This window comes from Meleagris gallopavo, chromosome 5 (assembly GCF_905368555.1).
Source record: "Meleagris gallopavo chromosome 5, MGAL_WU_HG_1.1, whole genome shotgun sequence".
Lineage (NCBI taxonomy): Eukaryota > Metazoa > Chordata > Aves > Galliformes > Phasianidae > Meleagris > Meleagris gallopavo.
The window spans coordinates 56,609,572-56,637,441 of NC_139408.1; the positions used below are offsets into that span (position 1 = coordinate 56,609,572).

The 27,870-nt window shown below is 45.5% G+C and overlaps 1 protein-coding gene across 3 annotated transcripts in view; it reads right to left on the reverse strand.

The window, feature by feature from the left end:
• Nucleotides 1-27,870, reverse strand: part of MDGA2 (MAM domain containing glycosylphosphatidylinositol anchor 2) — a 315,342-nt gene that overhangs the window by 84,392 nt on the left and 203,080 nt on the right. For all 3 annotated transcript variants that reach the window (XR_014883814.1, XR_014883813.1, XM_085225899.1), the window contains exon 8: nt 22,620-22,913. Coding sequence is in view for 1 of the 3 variants with exons in the window: in XM_085225899.1 (XP_085082025.1) it covers nt 22,620-22,913 (294 nt within the window). In the remaining 2 variants the exon portion in view is untranslated. The remainder of the gene's footprint in view (nt 1-22,619; nt 22,914-27,870) is intronic.

Consider the following 27,870-nt stretch of genomic DNA (forward strand, 5'->3'; position numbering starts at 1 on the left):
TTCATGCATTTTATTTTTTTGACTAAATTAGAAAGGATGAGCAATTCAAGTCTCCCATGGCAAGGCAGGTAGAAAGCAGAGATTCCTTGTTAGATGTGTACCTTAACCCTGCAAACCACTGCAGTCAGAACTCACACAGCTGGTGGGCACATCTGGACCAAGAAGGGATGGCACCAGTGGTCATGGCTCATCTGGGCCAACAGTAGCACTATTTGTCTCTGAAAAGCACAGATCACATTGAGGAAATGGAGACATGGTCACACACCAGCAGCTCACTGTGAGCTCCCAGAGTGGGAAGGAGGTGAGCGTAGAACTGAGCTGGCACACACTGCTGCTGCTTATGTGTTTAGAAGGCTGATGGAAAAGTGGAAAGTCAGAAAACAACCTGATCAAGGAAGCAGCCTACCAGAAGGAGAAAGACAGCTTCTCAAAGCAAAGATAAAGAAGTGACTGGATTGCACTTGATAACACTTGATAAACATGTCCTCAGTGTCAAAGTGCCACATCCTGTAAGGGTGCTCAAATACACAGGGAAGGAAGGAGAAGTGGAAAGAAACAGGATAGATATGGATGTGGGCAAATTCAAGGTGGGTGGAAGACAGACTTTAACAGGAGGACTAATAGAAACAAATATATGCTTACTACAGAAAGGAAACAATGGATTCACTTTTCCTTAGCATCAGACTGAATTACTGACATAAGTCATTGACACAGTCAGTGACACTGAGGGCAGCAGTGCACAGGAACCCTGACTAAATGATTTAGCTGTGCATTTTAAACACTGCGCTACATCTCTCCAGCTGCTCCCGGAGCTCTCTGCAGTTCTTCCAGCTTGAGGCACGGGAGCCAGAGCCCACCAAAGCCAGCCAGCTGCAGATGTGGTGGTCCCATGGCTACAGCCACACCACCAGGCACATCCACACTGAGACAGCTCAGGTCCCCCAGGGTCACCTCCATTCCCATGGGGCGTGGGAACACGAGCTCCCTGGTGATGCAGCTGCCTGTCCAGCACTGCCATCCCACATCTTCAGGGCTGGGGGGTTCCCCAAGAAGCACGGAGGATGCTGCTGCTGCCTCAGATACAAAGCACAATGGGAATGAACCTGAAAAACACATAAGGAGAAGAGGCAGAGAGCAGACACAGCAAGTGAGGAGCAGAGTACATCCAGGAACACCTGGGGGAGATTTCTGCACAATGTTTTGCAATAAAAAGTATTTTTCACCCAGATGGAGGAGGTAAATAGATGTACTGGGGAGAGCAGAAAAATATAGAAATGTGAACATAAAACAAGTGTATGGGCTTAAAATAACCTAGAGAAAAATTTTTACTGCTGCTCTGGACAACGTTTGCAACAACCTTTATTTGGCCCGAAACAGGTATCAGTTTTTCCATCCATGTATTTTATTTCTCTTGCGCACAAGGTCACTATATAATCAAATGGGGTTTTGTGTGGTTGATCCGTAGCAAAGAATTACCAGTAAGAATACAAATTCATTTATTTCTACATCATGGCTGACTCCATCCCTGGGAGCCTTTGGGCCGACCCATGGGCAAATGTCCCAGCACTCAGCCACTGCACATTGGTACCTTGGGGCCTTCATCTCCTGCAGGGGCTGAGACATAAGACATAAGACAAACCACAGCCGTGCTGAAGCTGACTGAACTGGCCCTATTCCTTACACAGCCAAGGTCACCACTTTAAATGAGGTCAGGGATTTAAGTTGTGGAGCTGGCTCAGCCTTGGACACCGTTACAGCCATGGAAAACAAGAGGGAACAGGCTCTGAATTGGAGGGCATGTGCCTTGCAGGTTGCAAAGACAAATTCTAGCAAACTAAAAAGAACACATAAGAAAATAAGTAGGTGAAACACTGGTGTCAGAAGAGGGCAGCTCATAGGCAGCCCTGCAGGATGGGCTCCAAAAGGGAATTTACTAGAGCAGAGCTTGTTTGCTAAAGAAAGCCTGTTCTCAATCAAGACAGCTGCCTCTCCCTCAGAACATTCTTCAGGGCTGATGAAGAACACAGGAGCAGAAGATGCCCTCTGCAACACAGCAACCAGTCTTGGGTGCATCTACTCTGAATCACTTGCCTATGTTTTGTAAATCTCAGATGGTGGCACACAAATTGGAAGAGGTGAAGAAATAATGGGTTTGGTGCCTATAGCTCATGGGAGAGAAGCTTCAGCCTGCTCTCAGCAGGAATTGCACTGCTGAGCACTGAAGATATTTAACTGCAGCAGCACATCTGAGGGACACAGCAAATGAATCACTTCCCAACTGTGGTTAACAAAACTCCTTGAGAATTGGCCAGGTGACACCCTGGACCCTTCATACTGGTAGAAGTCCAGGGAAGGTCCACTAAGATGGAAGATTTCCTCCACTATGAGGAAAGGTTGAGGGAACTGGGTTTATTTAGCTTGGAGAAGGCTGCATGGAGACCTCATTGTGGCCTTCCAGTACTTGAAGGGAGTGTATAAACAGGAGGGGAACGACTGTTTGTGAGGGTGGGTGGTGATAGGACAAGGGGAATGGTTTTAAACTGAGACAGGGGAGGTTTAGGTTGGATATTAGGAGGAAGTTTTTCCACACAGAGAGTGGTGAGGCACTGGAACAGGTTGCCCAAGGAGGCTGTGGATGCCCCATCCCTGCAGGCATTCAAGGCCAGGCTGGATGTGGCTCTGGGCAGCCTGGTCTGCTGGTTGGTGACCTGCACATAGCAGGGGGTTGGGACTGGATGAGCACTGTGCTCCTTTGCAACCCAGGCCATTCTATGATATCTCACTTGCAACAATACCATTCCTATCTCCTCAACTTTCTATTTACAACTTTCACAGCTTCAAATAATAATTTCTACCTGGGATGTTTAAAATGGATGAAAACTCCAACAACTTGCCTTTCATCACATCCACGCGTTACCAAAAACAGACCAAAACCATTATGTGAAGTAGGGAGAGAGACAAGTCATTTACATGGCTAAATAACCTTAGCAAATACTCAAGTACGTTTGGACTCTCCTGTTTCAGGATGCTTTGGTGATCCCTTCACCTCCTGCCATGCTCAGAGCACCCAGGCTGTGCTAACCATGGCATGTGCTGCGTGCCGATGCTCTCAACCTCTTCCCTTTATGCCATTTCACTTTGTATTCAGTAAGTCCCTGCTACAGACAAATTCGGGCCTGATATTCAGGATGCTGCCCAAGATGTTCCATACCTGGGTCTCAGCAGTTACACAGAGCTTATTTATATAGTGAAACACTTCAGAAGAAGACAAGTCCTCCTTCACACTTGCCAAAGTACCCAGATGCCATCTGCTGTACTAATTGTACTTGGAGGTATGCAATGGGCAAAAAACCTTGGATAGGAGAGAAAATGGCATTGCAAATGAAGGCCTCTGACATGGTTTTATAACATGAAAGAGAAAAATTACTTCCTCCCACGGGCATGCTGACTTAGTCCAAATTTCAGTTTCTTAATTTTACTTTTTTTTTTTTTTTAACTGAGGCAAAGTTGTTTGGTGCCTTCACTGAAAATTCAGGACTCGCTTCTACTTCCAGCCTCAGGGAAATATTGATACTTTCAATTTTTATTTTGCCAGGTGTAGCTACATCTCTGCCTACCCCATCCAAACCCTTCACTCAGTAACACCTGGGTGATTGCTGCCAATGGTGCTCTGGCATCATGCTGGAAAAATGATTGAAAATACTCAGGTCTGAGAGTGCCCCCAGCAGCACATTGCCTGCAATGGGGACCTACAGGATAGGGATACAGGAGGTCCTGGAGCATCCCCATTATAAAGGGTCCTGCAAATAGGAGAGACTGATGGAGATGGCAGAGCACTGGGGAATGATGGAGAGCTCTGGACAGGAGCAACCGACGGTATCTCATGTAACAAGGGCCAAAGCAGCCCAGCAGATGTTTCTGATTGTGATTTAATGCATCAGTGCTAAAACCTATCCTGTACACTGCAGGGTGACTCCATCAGAACCAGTCCATGCGCTGGTCTCCTCCCCAGTGCTCCGCAGTCCTGGCAGCTGAATACCAAAGCAATTGTGTACTGAATATTGATATGCTGAAATTAAAAAAAAAAAGCACAAAGGACAAGAGAGGCTGAAGGCATTTCCCAGCCCAAAAGGCAAACAAACATTCAAGTCCAAGCTCTGCCAGACAGAGCAGAGCTACAGCTTCTGCTCTACACACAGCCCAGCTTCTATCTCTGCTGCTCTCCCAAACCTCTGTTTCCCAATTGCAGCTCCTTAGTCCATTCATCTACGGTGACACAAAGCAGAGTCAGCCTCATCAACGTCCTGCCCCAGCTCCCCTCCCCAAGGTTAGATTAGGTTCGCATGGAATAGTTCAATTATCTCCGTACTCCTGGAATGTCCCCCGCTAATTAATTCTTACCACCGTGGCATTTACAGAAAGGGAAGAAATCATCACCTCGAGATTTCACTGCTGTTTAACTCCTCAAAGCAATTTCTTAATGTAATTGCATTTTCTTAAGGACAAAGAAAACTTTGTGACGCCACTTAGCTGGCTTTCTGAGAGGCTGCAGTGAAGGCTGCTGTAACTTGGAGATAGCACCTAATTAATAGGCCTGCCCAGAAGACAACAGCTCCCATCCAAGAAAATGCCGAGCTTTGAGGCCAGTCTTTGCTCTATGTCAGAATGAAAAACGATAGAGAACAGTGGCCTTTTAATATTTTAAAGATTATAATGGAAAGAAACAAACAAAACAACAACCTTGCCCAACCCCCCATATGCTTTAAGGATGTTTTAATACCTATACATTGAATCAGAGAGAAAAGTAGGCATCTGTTTCTGAAAATTGGGTTTAGAAGATGTCAGTCAGTTGCTTTCCATCTCCAGTAAGTGGAGTTTGAACAGCTCTCTTTGTTTAGAAAGAAGTTATCAAAACTCCCACTTAGGCTCAGGCACTGCCCAGCTATATACACTGGGATAGTGAAGCTCAGGCTCAGCAGGCTGCTGGGCTTAGATACCAACCTAGGAGCTGCTCCTCTTGCTTGTATAAACACACACACATCTACGTGTATAAACATCACCCAGGAAACGTGTCCCAGCAATAAGGACTTCAGCACAAGATCAAATGCTCTCTAAATCTAGCAAAATGTGGACTCTTGCCATTAGCCCATGGCTTGGCATGGGTCTTTCTGGAACACTCTCGGAAAAAAAAACAACAAACCACAACAACATAACATAATAAAGTAAAACAAAGCCAGCACAGAAATCACTTTCCAAAGCTTCCGTGACACTTTAATTCACAGACAGTCTCTGCTTTGATAAGATAGCCCGCTGAAAACATCACATTAGATCATCTAATGAGCTGGGGGCTATGACAGCTCCGCTTGTGATTTTGAACATACCATAATTCAATTGAGAAACAAAACACAACATGCACCGCAGAAAATGTTTCTGCTGCCCTCTCTAATGAAATGTGAGGCTCTCTAAAAATAAAACAAAGCAAATGCAGTCACAATACATACCCTGGATAGTCCTAAAAATCGCAGTATCCATTAAAGATCACTACCACCAAGAGGAAAATAAGTCAGCCCTGAGCGGTGTATACAACAGGTCTACCCAACAAAGAGCCATTTGCTGGATTTGAGTCATTGCTTTTGACCTGTGGACAAATTTTGGAACATAGAGACACCAGAGAAAGAAGCAATACAGCAACAGAACTCCTAAAGTGCTCCCTCCCATCATTCACCCCAGGCATCCAAAGGGGAACAAACTATTTCCAAGTAAGAAACATTGCCTGAGAGTCCCAGCAGAGGAGGGAGCAACCCCAGCCACGGGCTACTGGTGATGCTGGGCAGCAAAGTGCCACCACAGCTGGTGTGTGCAGCCCCTGCTCTCCCAATGGACTCAGTGCAATCACCTGCAGCCCCTCATATGCACGTTGGGTTCTGCCAGGTCTGTCCTGCATCTGAAAGAAACCAAGCAGAATAAATTCTTTGGGCTAAGATCTGTATCAGTGCCCACTGTATCCCTGATCCAAAGGCTGATTCACAGACTTGCAACAATTCTGCGCATTTGTTTTCTAAAATCCTTTGCCGCAGCCTGCACGATGCGGAGCTGTTAGCAGCAATCAACCTCACAGTGGCTCTGCCTTCCCTCCTGCATGAGGCAAGGGAGTCCCTTTGGGTTCATTTATTTTGTTGCTGTCTCTGATAACAAATGCCCTTGCACAGAGCTGAGGTTTTAGGAGTTGTCTCCAGCCTAGCCAGCAAGCGTGACCCAAGAAGAAAAGAGATTCCTCCTTCCACCCACCTTCAGATCTCAGGGATGCTGAGCTGTGAAGAGATAGGCACAGATCAGATGCCCAGGAGAAACAACAACACAAAAAACAACATCCCAACCCAAATAATGCAGAGCACAGCTTGCTTATGAGTCACCCATCCTCCTCCTCCAGTATCTGCCCAGCACATCCCCAGCTTGCACTTCTTCTGCAGGGATGCCTGGTGGCTGCAGTGCTGCAAGGGCAGAGCGTGAATACCCCAACCCCTGTACTAAACAGGAGATGCAGCAGAAGAGCTAAGCCCTCTCTGCCTGATGCCCCCAAACAAATCCCACATGGACAACAGGTGCAAGAGCTCCTGTAGAGCAGTGAGCACACTGCACCCCACATCTCAGGACTAGAGGGAATCCAAGCTGCACCAGGGGAGATTCAGGCTGGACGTTAGGAAATACTGCTTCCCTGAAAGTGGGGTCAGGCACTGCAACGGGCTGCCCAGGGAGGTGGTGGAGTCACTGACCCTGGAGGTGTTCAAGGAACGTTTGGACGTCGTGTTGAGGGACGTGGTTTAGTGAGAACTACTGGTGATAGGTGGATGGTTGGACTGGATGATCTTGTAGGTCTTTTCCAACCTTGGTGATTCTGTGATCTCAGCAAGGCCAAGTGACTCTGAGCTCAAACAGCCAGTAGTAAAACAACCATGTGCCCTGAAATGCAACCAGCATAAGCAGATAATAGGAACATCCTGGGTTGCAAAGGAGCACGATGCTCATCCAGTTCCAACCCCCTGCCGTGTGCAGGTCACCAACCAGCAGCCCAGGCTGCCCAGAGCCACATCCAGCCTGGCCTTGAATGCCTGCAGGGATGGGGCATCCACAGCCTCCTTGGGCAACCTGTGAACAGTGCCTCACCACCCTCTGTGTGGAAAAACTTCCTCCTCATATCCAACCTAAACCTCCCCTGCCTCACTTTAAAACCATTCCCCTTGTCCTATCACCATCCACCCTCACAAACAGCCGTTCCCCCTCCTGCTTATACTCTCCCTTCAAGCACTGGAAGGCCACAATGAGATCTCCCCAGTACCTTCTCTTCTCCAAAAGATCTGCCCTAACACAACAGCATGAGAACCTATTTGTAATAGTTCATTTGTATTTTACCAGGGATGATTGCTGCAAGTAATTTAATCCTCATCAGGAAGACTGCTAATAAGACAGAGCCTACTGAATGAAATGGGCTCCACTTGTGAAGCTTGGGCCAGAATTTGTATTCTGATTCCGCTCTGAATAGATAAACAAATGCATAAATAAACAAACAAATGCAAAAGTGTTCCTGAGGTTATGTTTTGGACAGCCAGATTTGTTTTTGTGTCCAGCAGTTTTATACAGAAGGGAGTAAAGTCCAACACTTAATTGTTTCCTTCCTCCCCTAAGGTTCCATAACATTTTATGTTATTTCTTCCAAGATTTTTTTTGCTGATGTTTTACACATAATTGCCTTTTTGTTTTCAGTAAACCCATATATTTCTATTTCCTTTCTTCCAGCTGTTTCTTCTACTGTTGTAGTTCATCTAGCCTTTCACCCAATTTTATCAAGCTCTTTTTTATCTCCAAAATTGAATTTTCAAGGTTATTGAAGAAACATGTTTTTCTCTATTTCCATTTCCTTTCTGAACTGCACCACGGCTTGTGTTCGATGTAGTCTGGAGCTCAGCATAGTTAGGAGTGTTCTGGGTTTATTCTGCCTCATCACCGTGATAAATGTGCAAGTATCCAGTGCAATGTCCTTTCTGAATGCTTTGTGGTTTTCCCCTTTTCTTGATCGTAAGATGAGAACTGACTTTTAATCAAACATCTTCATTATATTTAAATGATTTGAACAATATTTACAGAGACCTACCAGGTTAGTCCAGTGCTTGATTCTCTATGACTGGGACCATGAGTGTGACAGGGTCCTAGGTAGGGACCAGCAGTTTTTGCTGCTCTAGCAAGATGCTCATAAACCTATAGGATCTGATGGGATTAATTCTGTGATGCTCAAGGAGCTGCCTGATAGCACCATGAGACCTCTCTCAATTACTTTTCCATAGACTTGGGAATCCGGAGAGGTCACAGTCAACCTGAAGCTGGCAAAGGTTGTTCCAATGAAGAGTGCAAACCAAAAGATGCTGGTAATTACAAGCCTGCCAGCTTTGGTGGTTGGCAAAATTACGGGGATTGTTCTGGGAATTATTGAAAAACATTTGAAGACAACACATAGGGAAAGCCCCATTTAACGCAGTTTCCTTTAGTGACAGAGTTAACCATTGAGGGGACAGTTCTCTGGTGACAGCAACAGGGCCTGAGGGAACACGTGGAGCTGTGTCAGGGGACGGCAGGTGGGGGTGAGGACAAGGCTGTGCCCCAGCAGGCAGTGGGCATGGCACAGCTCCCAGGGCAGTGGGCACAGCGCCGAGTGCTGGGGCTCAGGGAGCTCAGGACACAGCTCTGACATTGGGTTTGGGTGGTGCTGTGTGGGGCCAGGGGTTGGATTTGATGATCCTCCTGGGTCCCTTCCAACATGAGATATTCTAAGATCCTGTAATTTATTTTACATGCATTTTATACAACATGAATGCGATGCGCAACTGCAGAAGTCAGAGGAACCAGGCATTTGCTGTTTCTGATCATTTCTGATCATTTCTACACTGACAACCCCAGTAGCCCTTCCTGATTGTAACAACTTGTCTAATTTATGAGAATTTCACATGCTTCTCAGGCACTGCACCCATGAACACAATAATAGACTGTATGACAGACCTGCTGACCAGCTACCAGTCCAGTAAGCATAAACCTTCTGATAAATCTTGCTGCCATCATCATTAAAAATCTACGTGCATTTACAATCAGTATGTAGACATCTACATATACTTCCATGACATTATTTTTCAGAGCTTTTTCCCCCTCTATGACAGCCCCAGTATCTACATTCAAAAAGCAACTGCATCTCTTGGTATTGCCTCGTAAGTTTTCATCTTGTCATGTACCATCAAGTCCTACTTTACCTGTGTCCTTTTTCAAGTCCAATCATCATGAACACACACTCAAACGCACAGATGAGATCTCCATGCTGTCTTAGAAAAAGGTCTAGAGAAATAATTATCTTTCCATCCAGCTTTCCATGCCAGCAATGCATTGGTGGTATCTCTATTACCTATTGCAGCCTGACAGACCCCTCCCTATATCCATTCTAAACACAACCAACCACTATAAGCAATACATCTGCCTTCTTCTCCAAGCACAGTAGCTTCATTTTAACTTAAAAAAAAACTTTCTTCCATTTCTAAAATCACTGAGGTCTTTTCTGTATGATAACTCTGTTTTCCTCTACACGAACAATACTTCCCAGGCTGACTTCTGCTAAAGCAGAATGGTGCACATTTGGCATTTGTCTGCTGGTGGGCTTTGATTAAGTTTACTTTTGAAAATGAGAAGCAAAAGCCTGGACAAAATGCAAGAGCACTGCAGGTGAATTGTTCCTGGCAACCATAGGGCAGCTTCACCGAGTCCCTGCAAGTGCCCTGTGGCACACAGATCATTGTGAACAGCGTGAGCAGTGTCCACCAAATCACACCCATCTTTTGTGCCATCCCATCACTGAGACATTAAGCACAGCTGCCCCCTGCTCTGCCTTTTGAGGATCTCCTCTCTTCAGAGTGACACTTCTCTCTCAAACACTGTTGCTGCTTCTGAGCCAGTCACTTCAGGTGCTTGCTAGACATACCCAAACACGCTGTTTCTGAGACATAAAACACAGTTTTGTAGAGCAAAAAATGGATACTGCACATCCCCTTTAGCTCAAAATTCATACTTCTTTATTTTTTTCTACCAACTCTTCTAACACCACCGGTATTCATCAAGCTGCAGTTAGCCCTACTATTTCTTTGTCACTTAAGCTAGTCCTGGTCCTTTGAGACCTGGTACTTTTTGCACAAACTTGGCTTCTTGTTCTTGCCTGGACTGTATTTATTTCACCTAATTGTTAGCACTATAATTGCCTCCTTCATTCCTGCCTGTGACTCAAAGAGAAAGAAAACTTTACTGCAGGACCTGAAACAACGTGAAACAGTTATGAAAGAAACACACACATTTTGAATCCACATCCAAGCAAAATTCAACACCTGAAGCACAGTTTCACAAGTTATATTCTGGTAATATCTACTTTCATGTTCTTCCTGACCTCACCCATCCCATTTACAACTACTGACATGCTTCTGGACACCACAGAATCACAGAGGCTCACCACCACTAGCATGGACTCAGTTCATTAGCTTACAGTGGAAAAGCCAAACTGCTCCACACACCTTGAGAATTTGACTTCAGCCTAATAATAACCCCCTAATGAAGCAAGTCACTGTAGAAGAAGCAGAACTAATTGTAATGCAGCGATTCTGTGATATGCTTGTGTACTTATTTTTTGTAATGAGAAAGAGGAAATTAGATTGCATATGTGGCATTCATAAGTGAAGTCATACAATAGGATCATAGAATGGCCTGGGTTGCAAAGGAGCACAGTGCTCATCCAGTTCCAACCCCCTGCTATGTGCAGGTGGCCAACCAGCAGCCCAGGCTGCCCAGAGCCACATCCAGCCTGGCCTTGAATGCCTGCAGGGATGGGGCATCCACAACCTCATGTGCTACAAGAACATACATGCACTGGTGTACGAAGACCTCTGAGATGACTGGGAGCAGGGCACATTTTTGAGTTAGATGTAATCAGCAAGTATACACTGTTGAATTCCAATCTGACAGAAACTGATTACATATCAGACAGAGATAATATTTTTTTTCTTCTGTGAAACCCTTCTTGATTTGAAAAGAAAATCAAGAAGGTCCTTAGAGTAGCCATAAACTGCTAATTTCCTCCTTCAGCAAAAGGGAAAAAAAATGCAACTATCAAAATTTCTTTTCAAGGAGGCATTAAGAAGCATCAGCCCCACACTAAGTGATATCCCAAGGACCACGAAGTTTTGAGATGGGTTGTGGCAATCATCCTCAATAATATGGTGAAAAGGAACAAGCTGCTAATTACCAATTTTCAGAAACAAAGCTGTCTGAGCTTCTGGGAAGGAGCGTGGATAGAAGATTAGCAAAATGTGGCTGGATACGGACGGGTGTGTTCTGTGTGACTGTCTCACTTGGCATCAACTCCATAACCAGGGTAGATGTTTCTCATTCATTTCTCTGGATCATATGACACAAATGTTGGTGCTCCACAGTTTTGATGTCTACGTGTTGTCTACACACCCTTGTTTTGATCCAGAATAAAATTCCTCTGGATTAGATGGAGTGTGTCAAAGAGAAAAGGTGAGTACGAGCAATGCAAAGGTCTTAGACTCAAAGCTCCATAAGATTCACCAATTACTAGTGTATACAAGAGAAGCACTGCACAGGAGAAGGCCAGCAGTCTTTCTAGAGACTCTCCATCTTCTAAACACCATGTCCTGATGGTAAGAAGTTGAGCAAAGAGAAGCTGAAACTGATTTCTTACTATTTGTTACCACCCTGGTATGTGCAGGTCACCAACCAGCAGACCAGGCTGCCCAGAGCCACATCCAGCCTGGCCTTGAATGATGGGGCATCCACAACCTCCTTGGGCAACCTGTTCCAGTGCATCACCACCCTGTGGCTGAAAAACTTCCTCCTAATATCCAACCCAAACCTCTCCTGTCTCACTTTAAAACCATTGCCCCTTGTCCTATCACCATCCACCCTCACAAACAGGTATAGACTGGGGCAACAAAAGCACTCCTGAATTTGATTTTTTGGTTATTCTCACTTTCCTGGTGGTACTACATAATACCAACACTTCCTTTTCAATTAATTAGAGAGATCATATATTTTGCTTGGGGTTTACAACTTGACCAATTTGTCAATTGAATAATATTCTGTGCATAGGAGGCAAACTCTTTAATTCCTTTGGTGCACCATAATTCATAATTGACCAAAAGACCTGACCCTCCCTCAGATGTCAAAAGTAAGTCACACCAGTAGGAATAACTGAGCTGAGAAGAATATACGTATGTTCATACTGGAGGGGCCTGAATAAGCTTGAGTCTGAAAGAGCCACTGAAACATCAGAGAAAAGTGGTGAGGAATCAGGTACAAGAAAGCTATGCAATGAAGATCCAATCTGTGCCTTGAGAACAGGGGATGGGAGGAGGAGCTGGAAAGGTACGGCCCAGACAGCTTAATTTCCCAGAGAGGCTTTGCAAAAAGCAGTCTGCTAATTTGTGAGTGCCTGGAAGATAACACCGAGATGAATAACTGTCATTAGGGATTTGTCAACAGCTAATCATGTCAAAAATAATCTAATTACTTTCTTTGAGAGTGTAAAAGATGGGTTGCTGGGGAGAAGCTGCTGATGTCCAGCATCTTGGCCAAAGCCTGGCATCTGATGCTGTTTAAGATAACAGTGCCACACACCAGCCAGAGAAATGTCACTCATAGTGGGGAAACACGAGCTCAGGGTGATTGTAAAACTCATCACACGTTCACTGAGTCCTCATTAATGGTTCATGACCAGACGTGAAGGCCATGTTGCAGGAGTTTTGCATCTGGCTCTATCCAAGCCGGATGCTGAGACAAGGAAAAAGAGCTGGACAAAAACAACACGGAGAATTGAGGGGTGGGAAGGTGGTCTGCAAAATAACACCTTGGCTTTGCACCAGATTACAGCTGAACAGGAATCTGTTACAATACAGGTCAGAGAAGAAACTGCATCTGTTGACCTTTGCAGTGCTGACCTTCAAGGGAACAACCACCCATCCCTTGCTGCAGGCTTCAGTCCTGCCCATCACTTCAGCTACGGGCAGCTTTCCTTGTGCCCCTGCTCTGTGTGTCCATCCTGCTGCACACGGGGAAATGAGGACAGGCACAGTGCATTCGTTGTCACAGAGTAAAGAAACTGTACCAATAATGTGTGTGAGTGATGAAATAAATCTGAATAAGCTGCCTCACCTTGAGGGAAACAGTCAATTAAAACAGGGGAGTATCAAAATGGCTTTATTGATAAGAAACTCTATTAATGGACTGAGAAATTACAAAGGACACTGGAAAAGTGTCCAAATATGGGAAATATGTATCAATTGTGAATGGTCTAAGTATCTTCTTGAGGACCTAGACTACCCAGAAATAATACCTCCTCTAAAAATAGGGAGGATATGCCTCCTTTTTGTTTATTCGCCAGACTTTACCAGCTCAATAACAAATGAAAGGTGTGAAATTTCCCTTTCATTATGTGGAAAGCTTCTGAATATGAGAAGGGGAGCATGAGAAATCCTGTTACTGGGAATTTTCTGCCCTAAACTTTCCTCATCTTGAGCAGCTTACTAATGCTGCCAGCCCCCAGAGCAGGTGGCTGCGGGCCCCACAAGGAGAAATTGAGCTCAGAGCAGTGTGTGCACGGCTGCCTTTTGGTGCAGGTGAAATCTGCCTGCACTGAGCAGAGTGGGGCTTCCTGGGAAGGGACTGAAGCAGGGAAGCATGAGGGTAAGGCCCACAGTGTTGACAAAGATGCCCAACCTAGAGGTCCCAGACTGTTTGGCAGGACCCCCACTATTCTCAGCGAATTCATAGAGTCCTAGAATGTCCTGGGTTGCAAAGGAGCACAGTGCTCATCCAGTTCCAACCCCCTGCTATGTGCAGGTCGCCAACCAGCAGCCCAGGCTGCCCAGAGCCACATCCAGCCTGGCCTTGAATGCCTGCAGGGATGGGGCATCCACAGCCTCCTTGGGCAACCTGTTCCAGTGCCTCACCACCCTCTGGCTGAAAAACCTCCTCCTCATATCCAACCTAAACCTCCCCTGTCTCACTTTAAAACCATTCCCCTTGTCCTATCACCATCCACCCCCTCCTGATCTGATTCATAATATGTGTTGGATGGGAGGAGAAGAGGGAAGGTCTCATGCAAAATGGTCAACGTAGGTTTTTCCAAAGCCTGATGGGAATGATCTAAAGAAAGAAGGCTCTTTGAAAAAGCATCACTGTCCCAGAGCAACAAAGAGCCTGTTGGCTTTCACAGCATCTTGGTGTCTGCTGTAATGAGTCCAGCATCCCTTGGACTGATTCCATCAGAAAAAAAACCTGATTATGTACCAGCACAATTGAGGTCTAATTTTGTTCCTGCTGCTGAGAGAAAGGAATGTGCCTGCTGACACCATTTTTTTCTCCACAGGCAAAATGATTTGCAAAAGTTCAACTTAGCAGCAGTGGACAAAATGACTGAATAATAATAATTAAAAAATTCTGCTACAAGAGAACACAGAGAAAGTAGCAATCATTCTCTGAACGCATAGATTGCCTTAAAAGATTTTGCTTCATGAGATTGTTAAATTCAAAAACACTCAAAAGTTAAGATAGAGTTATTTGCTCAGCAAAGGAGACAATCACGTAATCAAACACTTGATATATTAATTGTGGAGACAGTCTCTCTTTCATCATATTACAAAAGAGCTTCTTCAAACCAGACCTGGCCAGCTTTTCCCTCTCCTGTTACCTCTGATCAGGTCTCCCTATGGTGAGCACCTACAGCAGGAACCAGCTGCTTGCCTGCAAGCTGAAGAACCACCACCTGCCTCCTTGAGCACACGGCCTGGTTAGGCACACCTGCCCTGCTGCACAGCTGGGAAGGGAGCTTCCATTTTGTGTGTCCTCATAGGAACTGTGCAAGCAACACCCTACAAACCAGAGTGGTGAGGGCAGCACTGCAGCAACACCGTGCAGTGGGAGGGAGCATTGCTTTGAACCCAAAGCTCATCAACCTCACCCCAAAGAAGCTCTGCATATGAGTCAGCTGTCGGATACCTGAGCATCCCAGACCTGCAGTAGGTTCTGGGTTTTTGCTGCCATACTTCCCTTTGGGATTCCTAAGAAGAAAAGATACATCTCAGGAAGTTCTCTGAGCGACTACAGCTTTAATATTAAATAAGAAAAAATTCAAGTGATCTCATCTGCAATTATAATTTTCACGTCGCCAGTTTCTGCATATTCATTATCACTTCAGGTCACTAGACATGCATTGCCTTTGACCTTGTGAAATGTCAAAAAGCTCCCGGTATTTTACTTCGCCGATCAAACCATCCATTATTTCCATACATTTTTCTTCCCTCGCTACGTTCAGATAAATTATGTACAAAGCCCTAATTGCTCACATGCTATGCTGAAATGGCTCTCTATCTAAACTTGTACAGAGAAGCAAGAGACCAGAGCCTGGTCTGGTGGTTGGCAATTCTGCAAATAGCAGGGGGGTTGAAACTAGATGACCACTGTGGTCCTTTTCAACCCAAGCCATTCCATGATTCTATGAAAATCTACCCACAAGACAGACAAGCAGTACCTGGACATTTGTCACTGCAGGGGAGGGAATCCTGAGGCTCAGAAAGGCACTGTGCTGCCCAGAGAGGCTGTGGATGCCCCGTCCATCCCTGGAGGTGTTCAAGGCCAGGTTGGATGGGGCCCTGGGCAGCCTGGGCTGCTATGAAATGTGGATGTTGGTGGCCCTGCCTGTGGCAGGGGAGCTGGAGATTCATGATCCTTGAGGTCTCTTCCAGCCCTGGCCATTCTGTGATTCTGTGAGAGCAGCCCTGGTGAAAGCCTGCAACCCAGGCACTGAGCTCCTCCAGTACAGCGTGCCAGGATGAAGACAGACTCTTCAGAGAGCAAGCTAATGTAATAAAGGCAAATGGCAGCAACATGTATTTGGAAGTTTTGAAGTTGTTTAGGTCAGTTATTAATTCCCACACTTGAAAACAAAATTCAAAATAGCATAGAAATATGTAAGTAGTAAAGTCCAATTGTAGCTCTCCTTTTGCACGGCCATCAAAACCAAACCCTACCTATGGAGAACAGCGACTAGCCAGTGACCTACAAAGGAGGTACTTCTGAAAGTAATAAACCAAGCAGTCTGGGGATGTATTGGATCGCATAAAAGTTGCTCTGAATATTAATCAGTTTCTCCTACTGAAATGAACACTTATTACATAAGGAAAAAAAAAAGAACGTTAATAGCATCTATCTAAAACATAAGATTCAGATTTCCTTTGTCATTTCAACATGCATAAACACAGGACTCGATAGTTAACTAAAAATAAAGACATTTTCCCCACTCAGCTGCTCTTCTCCCTACAAGTTTCCCAGACGAACCCTTTTATAATACATTACCATAGCTAAAAAATTTTAAGGCTGATTTAAAAATCCAGTGGGTTTCACCTGAAGTTGAAAGGCTGAAAAACACCATGACTCAGAGCCATAGGCCTCCTGCAGACAGCAGTCTTTGGTTTCTCATCATTCCTTTCCTAACTCTCCATTTCTCTCCATGAGACTTCAGTTTGTTGTTTCTAGCTCAGTCTAGGATGGAGAACACTTCATTATTATATATATACATATATATATATATATTTTTTTTTTTGCTCTATTAAGATATATTTACATATAAATAGTTCATCAGGCACATATTTAGACAGTCACAGATACGGCAAATTTTGAGCTGCCAAATTGCTCCTAAAGCATAAAAGATTATTACGTTTCCCATCTTCACCTGCAAATGACATCTACAGTCACAACAAGGAGGTCCCGATTCTGAGCTGTCTCCTGCTGATGTAAAACCAGAACAACTAATTTATGCCCCACTGATTCACTCTAGCTTTGGAATGATGCACCTGAGATCATAATTCAGCCTCATATTTCTTGCTAATTAGCTGTGTTCCAGTTCAGATTTAATCTCTGAAGGACGTTCCCTTTCAGCATGATTTCACTCGTTGTTTACAATCTATTACTGAGTAGGACTGACATACATAGACCAGAACCCACACTGAAAGGAAATTTCAGAGCACCACAGCGTGGCTGAGTGCCCTGCCAGCCAGGTTACCGTGAAATATGTTTGATGTTTTAAGAGGCTTTAAAAGTACTTGGAGACCAATGCATTTGGAAAACAGTTTATATTATAAACAATATTTTATACGGTGCCAAAGTAGAACTACAATATATGAAACACGAGCCCAAGATGCAGCAGTGTCCACTGTGACAAATGACTGTGTCCTTCCTGCTATCATCACTTGATAAGGTACACGATGTAAACATTTGATTATATTGTACTCAATGGCATTTTTATTTCCAGAGCCCTCTCTTCCAGCAGTAGAAATGGTGCATTTAAATTATGACTGGACAGCAGCCTGTCTGCCAACAGTGGGTGTTTGTTTATTTTATTTACCAAAATTTGCACACCAGACGAGGGTCAGTGCTGTAGGCAGCACTTTCTGCTCGAGTTCCTCAGCTCTCTTCTCCTGGGAGCAGCTTCCTTCAAGAGAATGTGTTGAGAGCAGCCCTCCCATGCAGCCCTTGATGCTCCAAGGGGTTTTCCACCTGGAGCAGCTCCTGGCACTGCTGTGCACTCCCAGTCCCACAGCACCAAACAATACCTGGGAGATGCCTTAGCTAGGTGCTGGCACTGCTGCTTGGCAAGACTCATTTGGCATGGGTAGCCCAGTCCACGATACACTCATGTCATTTAAACTTGCCTAAACATGGCAGGAAGATGCAGAAGAGCAGCAAGAAATTGGCACAAGCACTTTACATTATAGCCTCATTCACAGAATCATTCAGGTTGGAAAAGATCTCTAAGGTCCCCAAGCCCAATCCCACCATGTCTACTGCCCACGTCCCACAGTGCCACGTCTCCGTGGCTCTTGGACACCTTCAGGGACTGGCATTCCACCACCTCCTGGGCAGCTGGGCCACTACATTACCACTCTTCTGGAAAAGAAATGTTTCCTAATGTTCAACATGAACAACTTATGGCCATTACCTCTCATTCCATCACTAGTTCCTAACCAGTCTCTCAGAGAAACACCAGCAGGAGTCACCAAATCTATCAAACACTGAAGATCAAAATCAGTAAACCTTACAGCTTGAGGTCAGTGCCAACATACCCAAGAGAAAGCAGCACAGGATGGCAAAAACACCAATAACTAATAGTGTAACATATAGCAGTAACCAAAGGAGACAAGATTTATTGATCAAATCAGACACTTCACCTTTCTTTATTGCAGCATCCTCAAAATCTCATCTCTAATACCTCTGGGGTAGGCAAATGTCATAGGTAGAGAAGCTGGGACAAAGGAAAACCATCCCAGACTCTTTCCTTGGGACAGACTGCTGCCTCCTGTAGGTGTTTCACCCCCCAAAGCCACGCAGGACACACTGGTACCTTACAGCTGGATCATTCCGATTCTCAATTATATTCCTCTCATAAGCCTATCCCATTAATCCCCAAAATGAGTATCTTCTTGTCTGTATTTTACCATCTAGCAATCACTTTGTGACAAAGAACACACGGCTACTGAAGCTTGCTGCAAAGCAAACTGAGCACAGCCTACATCAACACCTTGTCCAACAGACCGGGGCCCAGGGTGCTGAGTCTTCCTTCACTTCTTGTTTCTCATGATGTTTTTGCTTTTCTCCAATACAAGTTTTAAAATTTGAGGGAAAATGGGAAACAGCTGATGTTTTAAGCATGACTTGAAGCCAAACTGTGGAAAAGCAGAGAAAGCAGCTATTCTTTCTAGAGACATCACAGTCTGGGAAGCCAATGCTACTGAGTGTGGGGATAAAGGGAAGGGAGGGAAGGAGAGAGGAGCAAGAGAGAGAGCAAAGTAAAACTCTGCTCTCCGAAAGTGGAAGGGCAAACTGAGAGTCCGTCAAATTAAGAAAACGTCTTTACCTTTGCGTTTATTCTTAGCAACAGTCCTGAAATTTGAATTGAGGAATACTGAAAGATTTGCCCTCTGGAACTGAACATTAGCACAGCGCTCTGGTGAGACAGAAAGTCCTCCCACAGCAGAAACTCTTCTTGAGAACGGGGCTGTATGCAGCTGCAATGCTCCACAAACATATCACACACCCACGCACCATACACAAACCAAAAGCAATGAGCTAATACATAAACAAGTGCTTCAATAAATATCTTTCCCTTTTGTAACTGATAGGAGGGTATAAAATAAATACTATAAAATGAGTGAAAAGAAGTAATTTTTATGACAATTGAATAAATGCTATGCTGGATGCGGAAACAACATTGAAGTCAGTGTGGACACACACTTTCCTCCCACAAGAAAAATAATCAAAGCATTACAGAGCATCTGCTTTGTCCATTCAGCTCCAAATTGTCACTCACTGGGATCTGAATAAAGTACGTGGGAATCTAAATCAGGACAGATTAAAGAAAATTCTTCTGTAAATGCCTGTTATATTCCTGTTCATTACAACCGTTTTCAAGTTGTCTCTCTCATCTCCATCAGAATACATGAATTGCTGCATCTAATGTGGTGCCAAAAATACATAAGAAAGAGCTTTTTCCTCCATAAAATACAGTAAAATAACAGCAATGCAAGCACTGCACACACCAGGTAATGGATGCTGTTGGAAGGCAGCAGGAGTCCTCCCACTGGATCCCACCAAGGACTGGCTCAGTGCAACATTCCCCACAACCCACAGTCACCCATCCCTTCCTCTCATGTGAAATGCATGACTGCCTCCCTGCTGCAGCAAATCACAGCACCTGCTTATAGGCATTGGAGCAGAGACCAGGATAAATAACTGGATAAACAGAAGAGTGTCTTTGAATTTCCGTGACTTGAAATGGTCTTTATGGTTTGATTTTTGGGTGATCCTGTGTGGAGCAAGGAGTTGGACTCCTAGATCCTTATAGGTCCCTTCCAACCTGGGATAGTCTATGATTCCATGATATCAAGTCTTCCAAAGCAAAACATGCACACATGTTATACAGAGCCATGTCAAGAGTGCTTCTGTATACCTGTTCTTCGATTTCCCCCACTGAATTGAGCTTCTAAGGATTCCAAGTGAAAACAAAAGAAAAAAAAAGCAAAGCTGGAAATGACTTTTTTTTTAGCTAAGAACACATGAAACAGAGCTTCTCAGGGCTCATAGTGCTCCTAGGGACTGAGAGAAGAAAGTCTTGGTTCTCATGGGAGAGGCAAAGGGTGGCATTGGGACAGTGCAGCCAGCTTGTCCCAGCTGGGAATGCTAGAGCAGCTTCACCTCCAGAGCTGCACTCCGCACAGATAAACTGAAAAGAGGACGCACTCTGGCAAAAAGAGAACATAATCTGAATGGCAAAGATGGAAGCTATCCAAGCTATTTGAAACTCGTGCGCATTATTACCTTTCTCACCCATCACTGTTGCTCTTTAAGGAACCACAGCCTCAGTTCTATGAGCAACCCTGCTGCTGTCCTCCTGAGCTGTCCCAGCCCATCCTTTCAGGAACAGTACAGTTTTCTTATCCTCTGCTGCCTTCATATGTCTTACTCGTTCCACCTTTTCATTCTGTTTACTTTCTGTTAATCAGCTTTTTTATGTGGCTAGAATCAAACAGATATAATGACCGCTTGTTTCAGGAGATCAGGAAGAGAAACTGCATGTCATCAACAGCAGCCCCGGTGATAATAACTGCAAAAGCAATCACGAGAAAAACCATCTCAGTAATAATGATAAGAGTAAAAATTACTGTGCCACCAAGGGCTCCCTAGTGCTACCACAGCTCTGGATTAAGGTATGGTGGCTGGAGGCTGGCCCAGCCTGTGCGTCCAGGAGCCAGTCCTCCCTGCTACAAGGCACGTGCTATAGGAGTGCCATGGTTAGGACACAACCCTCCCTGCAGTGCTTTTATACTCAGAAGGGAAAGACAGAGCTCATCATGGGGTATTTAAGATCCACGCCATTCCCTGCCACCTCAAGGCAGGGAGACACATCAGTGCAGCTGAGGTGATGAACAAAACTAAATGAACCCACCACGGCTCTGGGGAAGTGCACCAAGTGCCGTAGGCTCTGCTCAGGGGCAGAAGCACAAAGCAACAAAAAGCTGTGCTACCGCACCAGGAAGCAGCACTGATGGAAGCACAGCAGATACCACAACGTGTCATCAAGGGCAGGAATGATTTGCTACACCGCAGACCTTGAAAAAATCAGATTAGTTGACTCTTAGTAATCACTACGTATATTGCCTGTCTCATCACCGAAGGTCTCAAATGAGGTCAGCTGGGCTGAGCACAGATTGCTGTTAAAAAGAGAATGTGCCCTTACACTTGGGTATCTGAAACTGGAACAAATGCAGGCTGCACAAGTCACTTTATAAGCAGGTGAACACAGACACAACGATTCAACAAATGGAAGTAAACATCTTTATCAGGCGTGCAGCCATAAAGAACAGCTCCTTGTTCCCCATAAGCATCATCCAACCAGACTTTTCATTTTCCAGTAATAAACACTAAGTGTTGTCATATTTACTGGTTTCCCCTTCTGTTTTCCCTCCCATTCCTGATGCTGACTGTGAGAAGTAGATGTGTTTTTGTAGTACAACAGTTCTAACACTAAAGAATAGAATTTTGCTAAACTTTCTTACAAAATGGCTGCAGGAGTTGTTCATAAAGGATCATTGGGGCATAGCTTAGTACAAGGTAGAGTAAGTTTGCCAATTAGCTTGGTTGTCAGGGTACCTAGACCAGGGCAAGGCAATAGGGAGGGAGAGTCTAGCATGCATTGTCCTCCTGTCCCCCTGAAAAACACGGAAGGCCTAGTATGCACTGTTCACTTGTTCTCCATTGAAAAATGAAAGAACAACAGGTGGGGGAAAAACTGATATGGAAAAATGTTTTAGCAAACACACTGGGAAGACTGTGAGCTTGATACACCTAACCAATGAGCGACAGGAGAGATAGCACCCGTATTGGAGAGAGGGTATTCAGTGGAGGGGAAATCAGTGATAAGCTGTGCCATTTCTCCCTTGCCATAAGTGCAATAATGTTTGGCCATTATTGCAATAATAAATATATTTGCTGCTTCACAAAGATCTCTGCCTGACGAGAAATTATTGATTCTCACATGACAGTTCACTTTCAGTGTCAGAAGAGGCCATACAGACCTGCACGCAGATCAGCTGAGGAGGAGCAGATCTTGCTCTCATTTTTTCTTTCTTGTTTTACATTCTCAACAAATGAGATCAGTATCAGATCTGTATTTATAGAAATACATCCTCCTACCTCATATGCTTGTTTCTGTGTCAAGAAATGTAGAGCTAAGCATTGGGAAAATAATCATGGCCCTGCACATTTTTTTAAAGCACAGATGGGACTTCCATACCATTTTTATTTCTATATTTACGTTGAAACTATGAATTCAAGGAGCTGCAGAGCCAAACAACACAGAATCCAAAATGTAACAACTGTTAAGACTCTCACTGCTGCTTATTTAAGGGAGAAATAAATCAACTTCTTTTTCTCAGCAAAGCCCCAAGAAAAGAAACTAAGGATCTACTCACACTGTACGATGAGCTGCACCAAAGCTTCTCTGGGCTTCACATTGAACCCGTTGTACTGGCTGGTCTGGCACCTGTAGGTGCCTGTCATCTCCCTGGACACGTTCACTATCCTCAGGATGCCATCGTAGCTCTCCATCTGCATCGTGCCATCTGGCATCGCCACCTCCTTGTCGGCGCGGGACCACAGGATGATGGGCTTGGGCTTCCCCGTCACCTGGCACTGCAGCTCGATCGTGTCTCCTTCCCGTGTGACCAGGGGGGACTTTTCTTGAGGAACAGTCAGATTGGGTGGGACTTCAAAGGAGAAGAAGAGTTTGACAATTAGCATTACAGAAACATTAAGTAGCTTTCTTGCTTATACTGTTCCATTTATATATCAAGAAATAACGTATACACATACAGGAATACATATTGATTGCATGTATCAGGAGTCTGTATAATTTATTTACAAGACAAAAGGCTCAGCTGCTTGAGGTGGTTAAAATAAGATTTAACAGCCCCAGACAAGGAACTTGCTCGTCACCCCACAGACACCCAATGTGCCAAAATGCTGTACTGATGTCTGTCAGCACACTGGGACCAACTGTTGCATCTAGCCCTTTATCACCATGAATCACAGCTTTCCTTTGTATGGGTATTTGCAACTAAAACCTTTTTTTTCTTCTTTCCCAACAGACTAGCTGCTGATTTTATCCATCTCAAAGGCCACTGTCAACGGTTTACGGGCTGGTTCGGCCCGGTTCCGTGACTAGAAGGGCGGAGGGATCCGCGGATCCGCGCCCCCGGAAAAAAAAAGAAAATAAGGGACCCCGAAATAATTGAAAACAGTGGCAACAATCTGAGGTAAAACAAAGTAATTTACTAAATATGGTATCAACAGAATTTTATAAGGAGAGAGAATGTGAAATTGATAGTGGATCGGCCTTACCACAACGCTGAGATGAGAAGCGCAGGCAGAGAAGCGCAGGCGAGAAGCGCAGGCAGAGAAGCGCAAGCGAAGCAGCGCAGGCAGAGAAGCGCAAGCGAAGCAGCGCAGGCAGAGAAGAGAGCATCAGGTGACCTTGCCGGGAGTTATATCTCCTCGCTGACCGCAAAGCCCCCTGGGGAAACGTAGCTGCTCTTCTCCGCTGGACAGGCACCCGGAACTTGAGCATCAGCAGTCAAACCCCCAGTACATTGCATGATGTTATGATGTGGAACACCGATAATGAAAAATCATGAAACCATGACATTCCACCCCTTATTCCACATCACTACATCATGCTTAATATAGACAAACAAAATATAAACACACGCACTAGGAATTACTGACTGCACTCCCTCAACATCAAGTTCCCTTGCGGTACACATTGAACATCCCCGTTTTCCTGCATCACCCACCAAGTGGACCCAGGTCCCTGGGCAAAAACAGTTCCACGAAGAGGTTTGTCCTTCTCAGAGGCTGGAATAACCCAAACTGCCTTTCCCAACATATTCTTTACATGTACAACAGGGACTTTATCTCCCTCTACGGTATGTAGGGAGCTGGACTGGGTTGGACCACCACGATTGATAGATCCTCTGGTATTGACTAACCAGGTGGCTTCTGCCAAATGCTTCTCCCAGTGCTTAAATGTACCGCCTCCCATTGCTTTCAGCATAGTTTTTAACAACCCATTGTATCGTTCAATCTTACCTGAGGCCGGTGCATGGTAGGGAATATGGTAAATCCACTCAATACCATGACCTTTAGCCCAGGTACCTACAAGAGAATTTTTAAAATGAGTCCCATTATCTGACTCAATTCTTTCTGGGGTACCATGTCGCCACAGGACTTGTGTCTCAAGACCTAGTATGGTATTTCGGGCGGTAGCGTGGGGTACTGCATAGGTTTCAAGCCACCCAGTTGTTGCCTCCACCATGGTGAGCACATAACGCTTACCATTACGAGATCGTGGCAAGGTGATATAATCAACCTGCCATGCCTCCCCATATTTGTACTTTTGCCATCGCCCTTCCTCCCAGAGAGGTTTCATTCTCTTGGCTTGTTTAATTGTGGCACACGTGTCACAGTCGTGAATGATTTGCGCAATAGCATCCATAGTTAAATCCACCCCTCGGTCTCTAGCCCACTTATATGTCGCATCTCTCCCTTGATGGCCTGAGGTCTCATGGGCCCATCGGGCTAGAAATAATTCACCCTTGTTCTGCCAGTCCAGATCTATTTGGGCCACCTCAATTCTGGCAGCTCTGTCTACCTGATGGTTATTTTGCTGCTCTTCAGTAGCCCTATTCTTGGGCACATGGGCATCTACGTGACGCACCTTTATAACCATATTCTTTATTCGGGCAGCAATATCTTTCCACAGGTCAGCAGCCCAAATAGGTTTACCCTTTCTTTGCCAGTTGTTTTGCTCCCACTGCTGTAACCACCCCCATAGAGCATTTGCCACCATCCACGAGTCAGTGTAAACATAAAGCATTGGCCACCTCTCCCGTTCAGCAACATCCAAGGCCAGTTGGACAGCCTTTACCTCTGCAAATTGGCTCGATTCTCCTTTTCCTTCAGTGGCCTCTGCAACTTGTCGTGTGGGGCTCCACACAGCGGCTTTCCATCTGCGGTGTTTCCCCACAATACAACACGATCCATCTGTGAATAGGGCATATGTCTTCTCATTTTCGGGTAGTTCATTATATGGTGGGGCCTCTTTAGCACGTGATATCTCTTCTGCTGGCGGTGTTCCAAACTTTTTGCCTTCAGGCCAGTCCATGATCACCTCTAGGATTCCTGGACGGTTGAGATTCCCCATCCGCGCTCGCTGCGTAATCAGCGCAATCCACTTACTCCAAGTGGCATCAGTAGCATGATGGGTGGAGGGACCCTTTCCCTTGAACATCCAGTTCAGCACTGGCAGTCGAGGTGCCAGAAGGAGCTGTGTTTCTGTACCGATTACTTCGGAAGCAGCCCGAACCCCCTCATACGCGGCTAAGATCTCCTTCTCAGTTGGAGTGTAGCACTCTTCAGACCCTCTGTACGCCCGACTCCAGAATCCCAGGGGTCGGCCTCGGGTCTCTCCTGAAGCTCTTTGCCACAAACTCCAAGTGGGACCTTTCTCTCCAGCAGCAGTGTAGAGGATGTTCTTCGCATCCTGTTCCATCCGTACTGGCCCCAGGGCCACGGCACGGGCTATCTCTTGTTTAATCTGCTCAAAAGCCTGCTGCTGCTCAGGACCCCACATAAAATCATTCTTCTTCCGTGTCACCTGATAAAGGGGGCTTACAATGAGGCTGTAGTTTGGAACATGCATTCTCCAAAAACCCACTACACCCAGGAACGATTGTGTCTCTTTCTTATTAGTGGGTGGAGACATGGCACTGATTTTGTTGATCACATCTGTTGGGATGTGACGACGGCCATCTTGCCACTTTATACCTAGGAACTGAATTTCCTGGGCAGGCCCTTTCACTTTGCTTCGCTTAATAGCGAAACCAGCACGCAGAAGGATCTGGATTATTTGCTCTCCTTTCTCAAAAACTTCCTTTGCTGTGTTGCCCCACACGATGATGTCATCAATATACTGTAAGTGCTCAGGAGCACCTCCCTGTTCCAGTGCAGCTTGGATCAACCCATGGCAAATGGTTGGGCTATGTTTCCACCCCTGGGGCAAACGATTCCAGGTATACTGAATGCCCCTCCAGGTGAAAGCAAACTGTGGCCTAGATTCTTTGGTCAAAGGAATGGAGAAAAAGGCGTTAGCAATATCAATGGTGGCGTACCATTTGGCTGCCTTTGACTCCAATTCATATTGGAGTTCTAACATATCTGGCACAGCAGCACTCAATGGGGGTGTGACTTCATTCAGGCCACGGTAGTCCACCGTCAGCCTCCATTCTCCACTGGCTTTACGCACTGGCCATATGGGGCTGTTAAAAGGTGAGTGAGTCTTGCTAATCACTCCCTGATTCTCTAGTTGGTGAATCAGCTTCTGAATGGGGAGCAAGGAATCCCTGTTGGTGCGGTACTGCCGTCTGTGCACCGTTTTTGTAGCAATCGGTACTTGTTGCTCTTTCACTCGTAGCAACCCCACGGCAGATGGATCTTCTGACAGGCCAGGCAAAATAGACAACTGCTTAACACCTTCTGTGTCTACAGCAGCTATTCCAAAGGCCCATCGATACCCTTTGGGATCCTTAAAATATCCCCTTCTGAGGTAATCAATACCAAGTATGCATGGAGCCCCTGGGCCAGTCGCAATAGGGTGCTTCTGCCAGTCTTTACCAGTGAGGCTGATTTCGGCCTCCAACATAGTCAGCTCTTGGGAACCTCCAGTCACCCCATGAATATAAATTGATTTTGTCCCTTGGTGACTCGAGGGCATTAGAGTGCACTGTGCCCGCATTCTCCACCAAGAATGTCAACGGTTTACGGGCTGGTTCGGCCCGGTTCCGTGACTAGAAGGGCGGAGGGATCCGCGGATCCGCGCCCCCGGAAAAAAAAAGAAAATAAGGGACCCCGAAATAATTGAAAACAGTGGCAACAATCTGAGGTAAAACAAAGTAATTTACTAAATATGGTATCAACAGAATTTTATAAGGAGAGAGAATGTGAAATTGATAGTGGATCGGCCTTACCACAACGCTGAGATGAGAAGCGCAGGCAGAGAAGCGCAGGCGAGAAGCGCAGGCAGAGAAGCGCAAGCGAAGCAGCGCAGGCAGAGAAGCGCAAGCGAAGCAGCGCAGGCAGAGAAGAGAGCATCAGGTGACCTTGCCGGGAGTTATATCTCCTCGCTGACCGCAAAGCCCCCTGGGGAAACGTAGCTGCTCTTCTCCGCTGGACAGGCACCCGGAACTTGAGCATCAGCAGTCAAACCCCCAGTACATTGCATGATGTTATGATGTGGAACACCGATAATGAAAAATCATGAAACCATGACAGCCACACAGAGGAAGGATCAGAAAGCAGCTCAGAACTGGAAACAAAACACAGTTGGCATGTACATAGCACAGGAAGCTCATTCAAGCTGCACTTCTTAGATATCTTTGCCTTAACAAATATGGAAGGAATGGGTGAAGAACTGCAGCCAATAGAATGAAGGTAACCCTGTGGGCAGGAATACTTGGCATGGCTGTGGTTATCCCTCCTGCTCTCTGTAGCCTTGCAAGTGCAAGACCACCTAACTGAAGAATCACCCAACCAAAGGGGATGGAAGGGACCTCAAGAGATAACTGAGTCCAATCCCCAATTGCTACCAACTGCATTACAATCACAGAC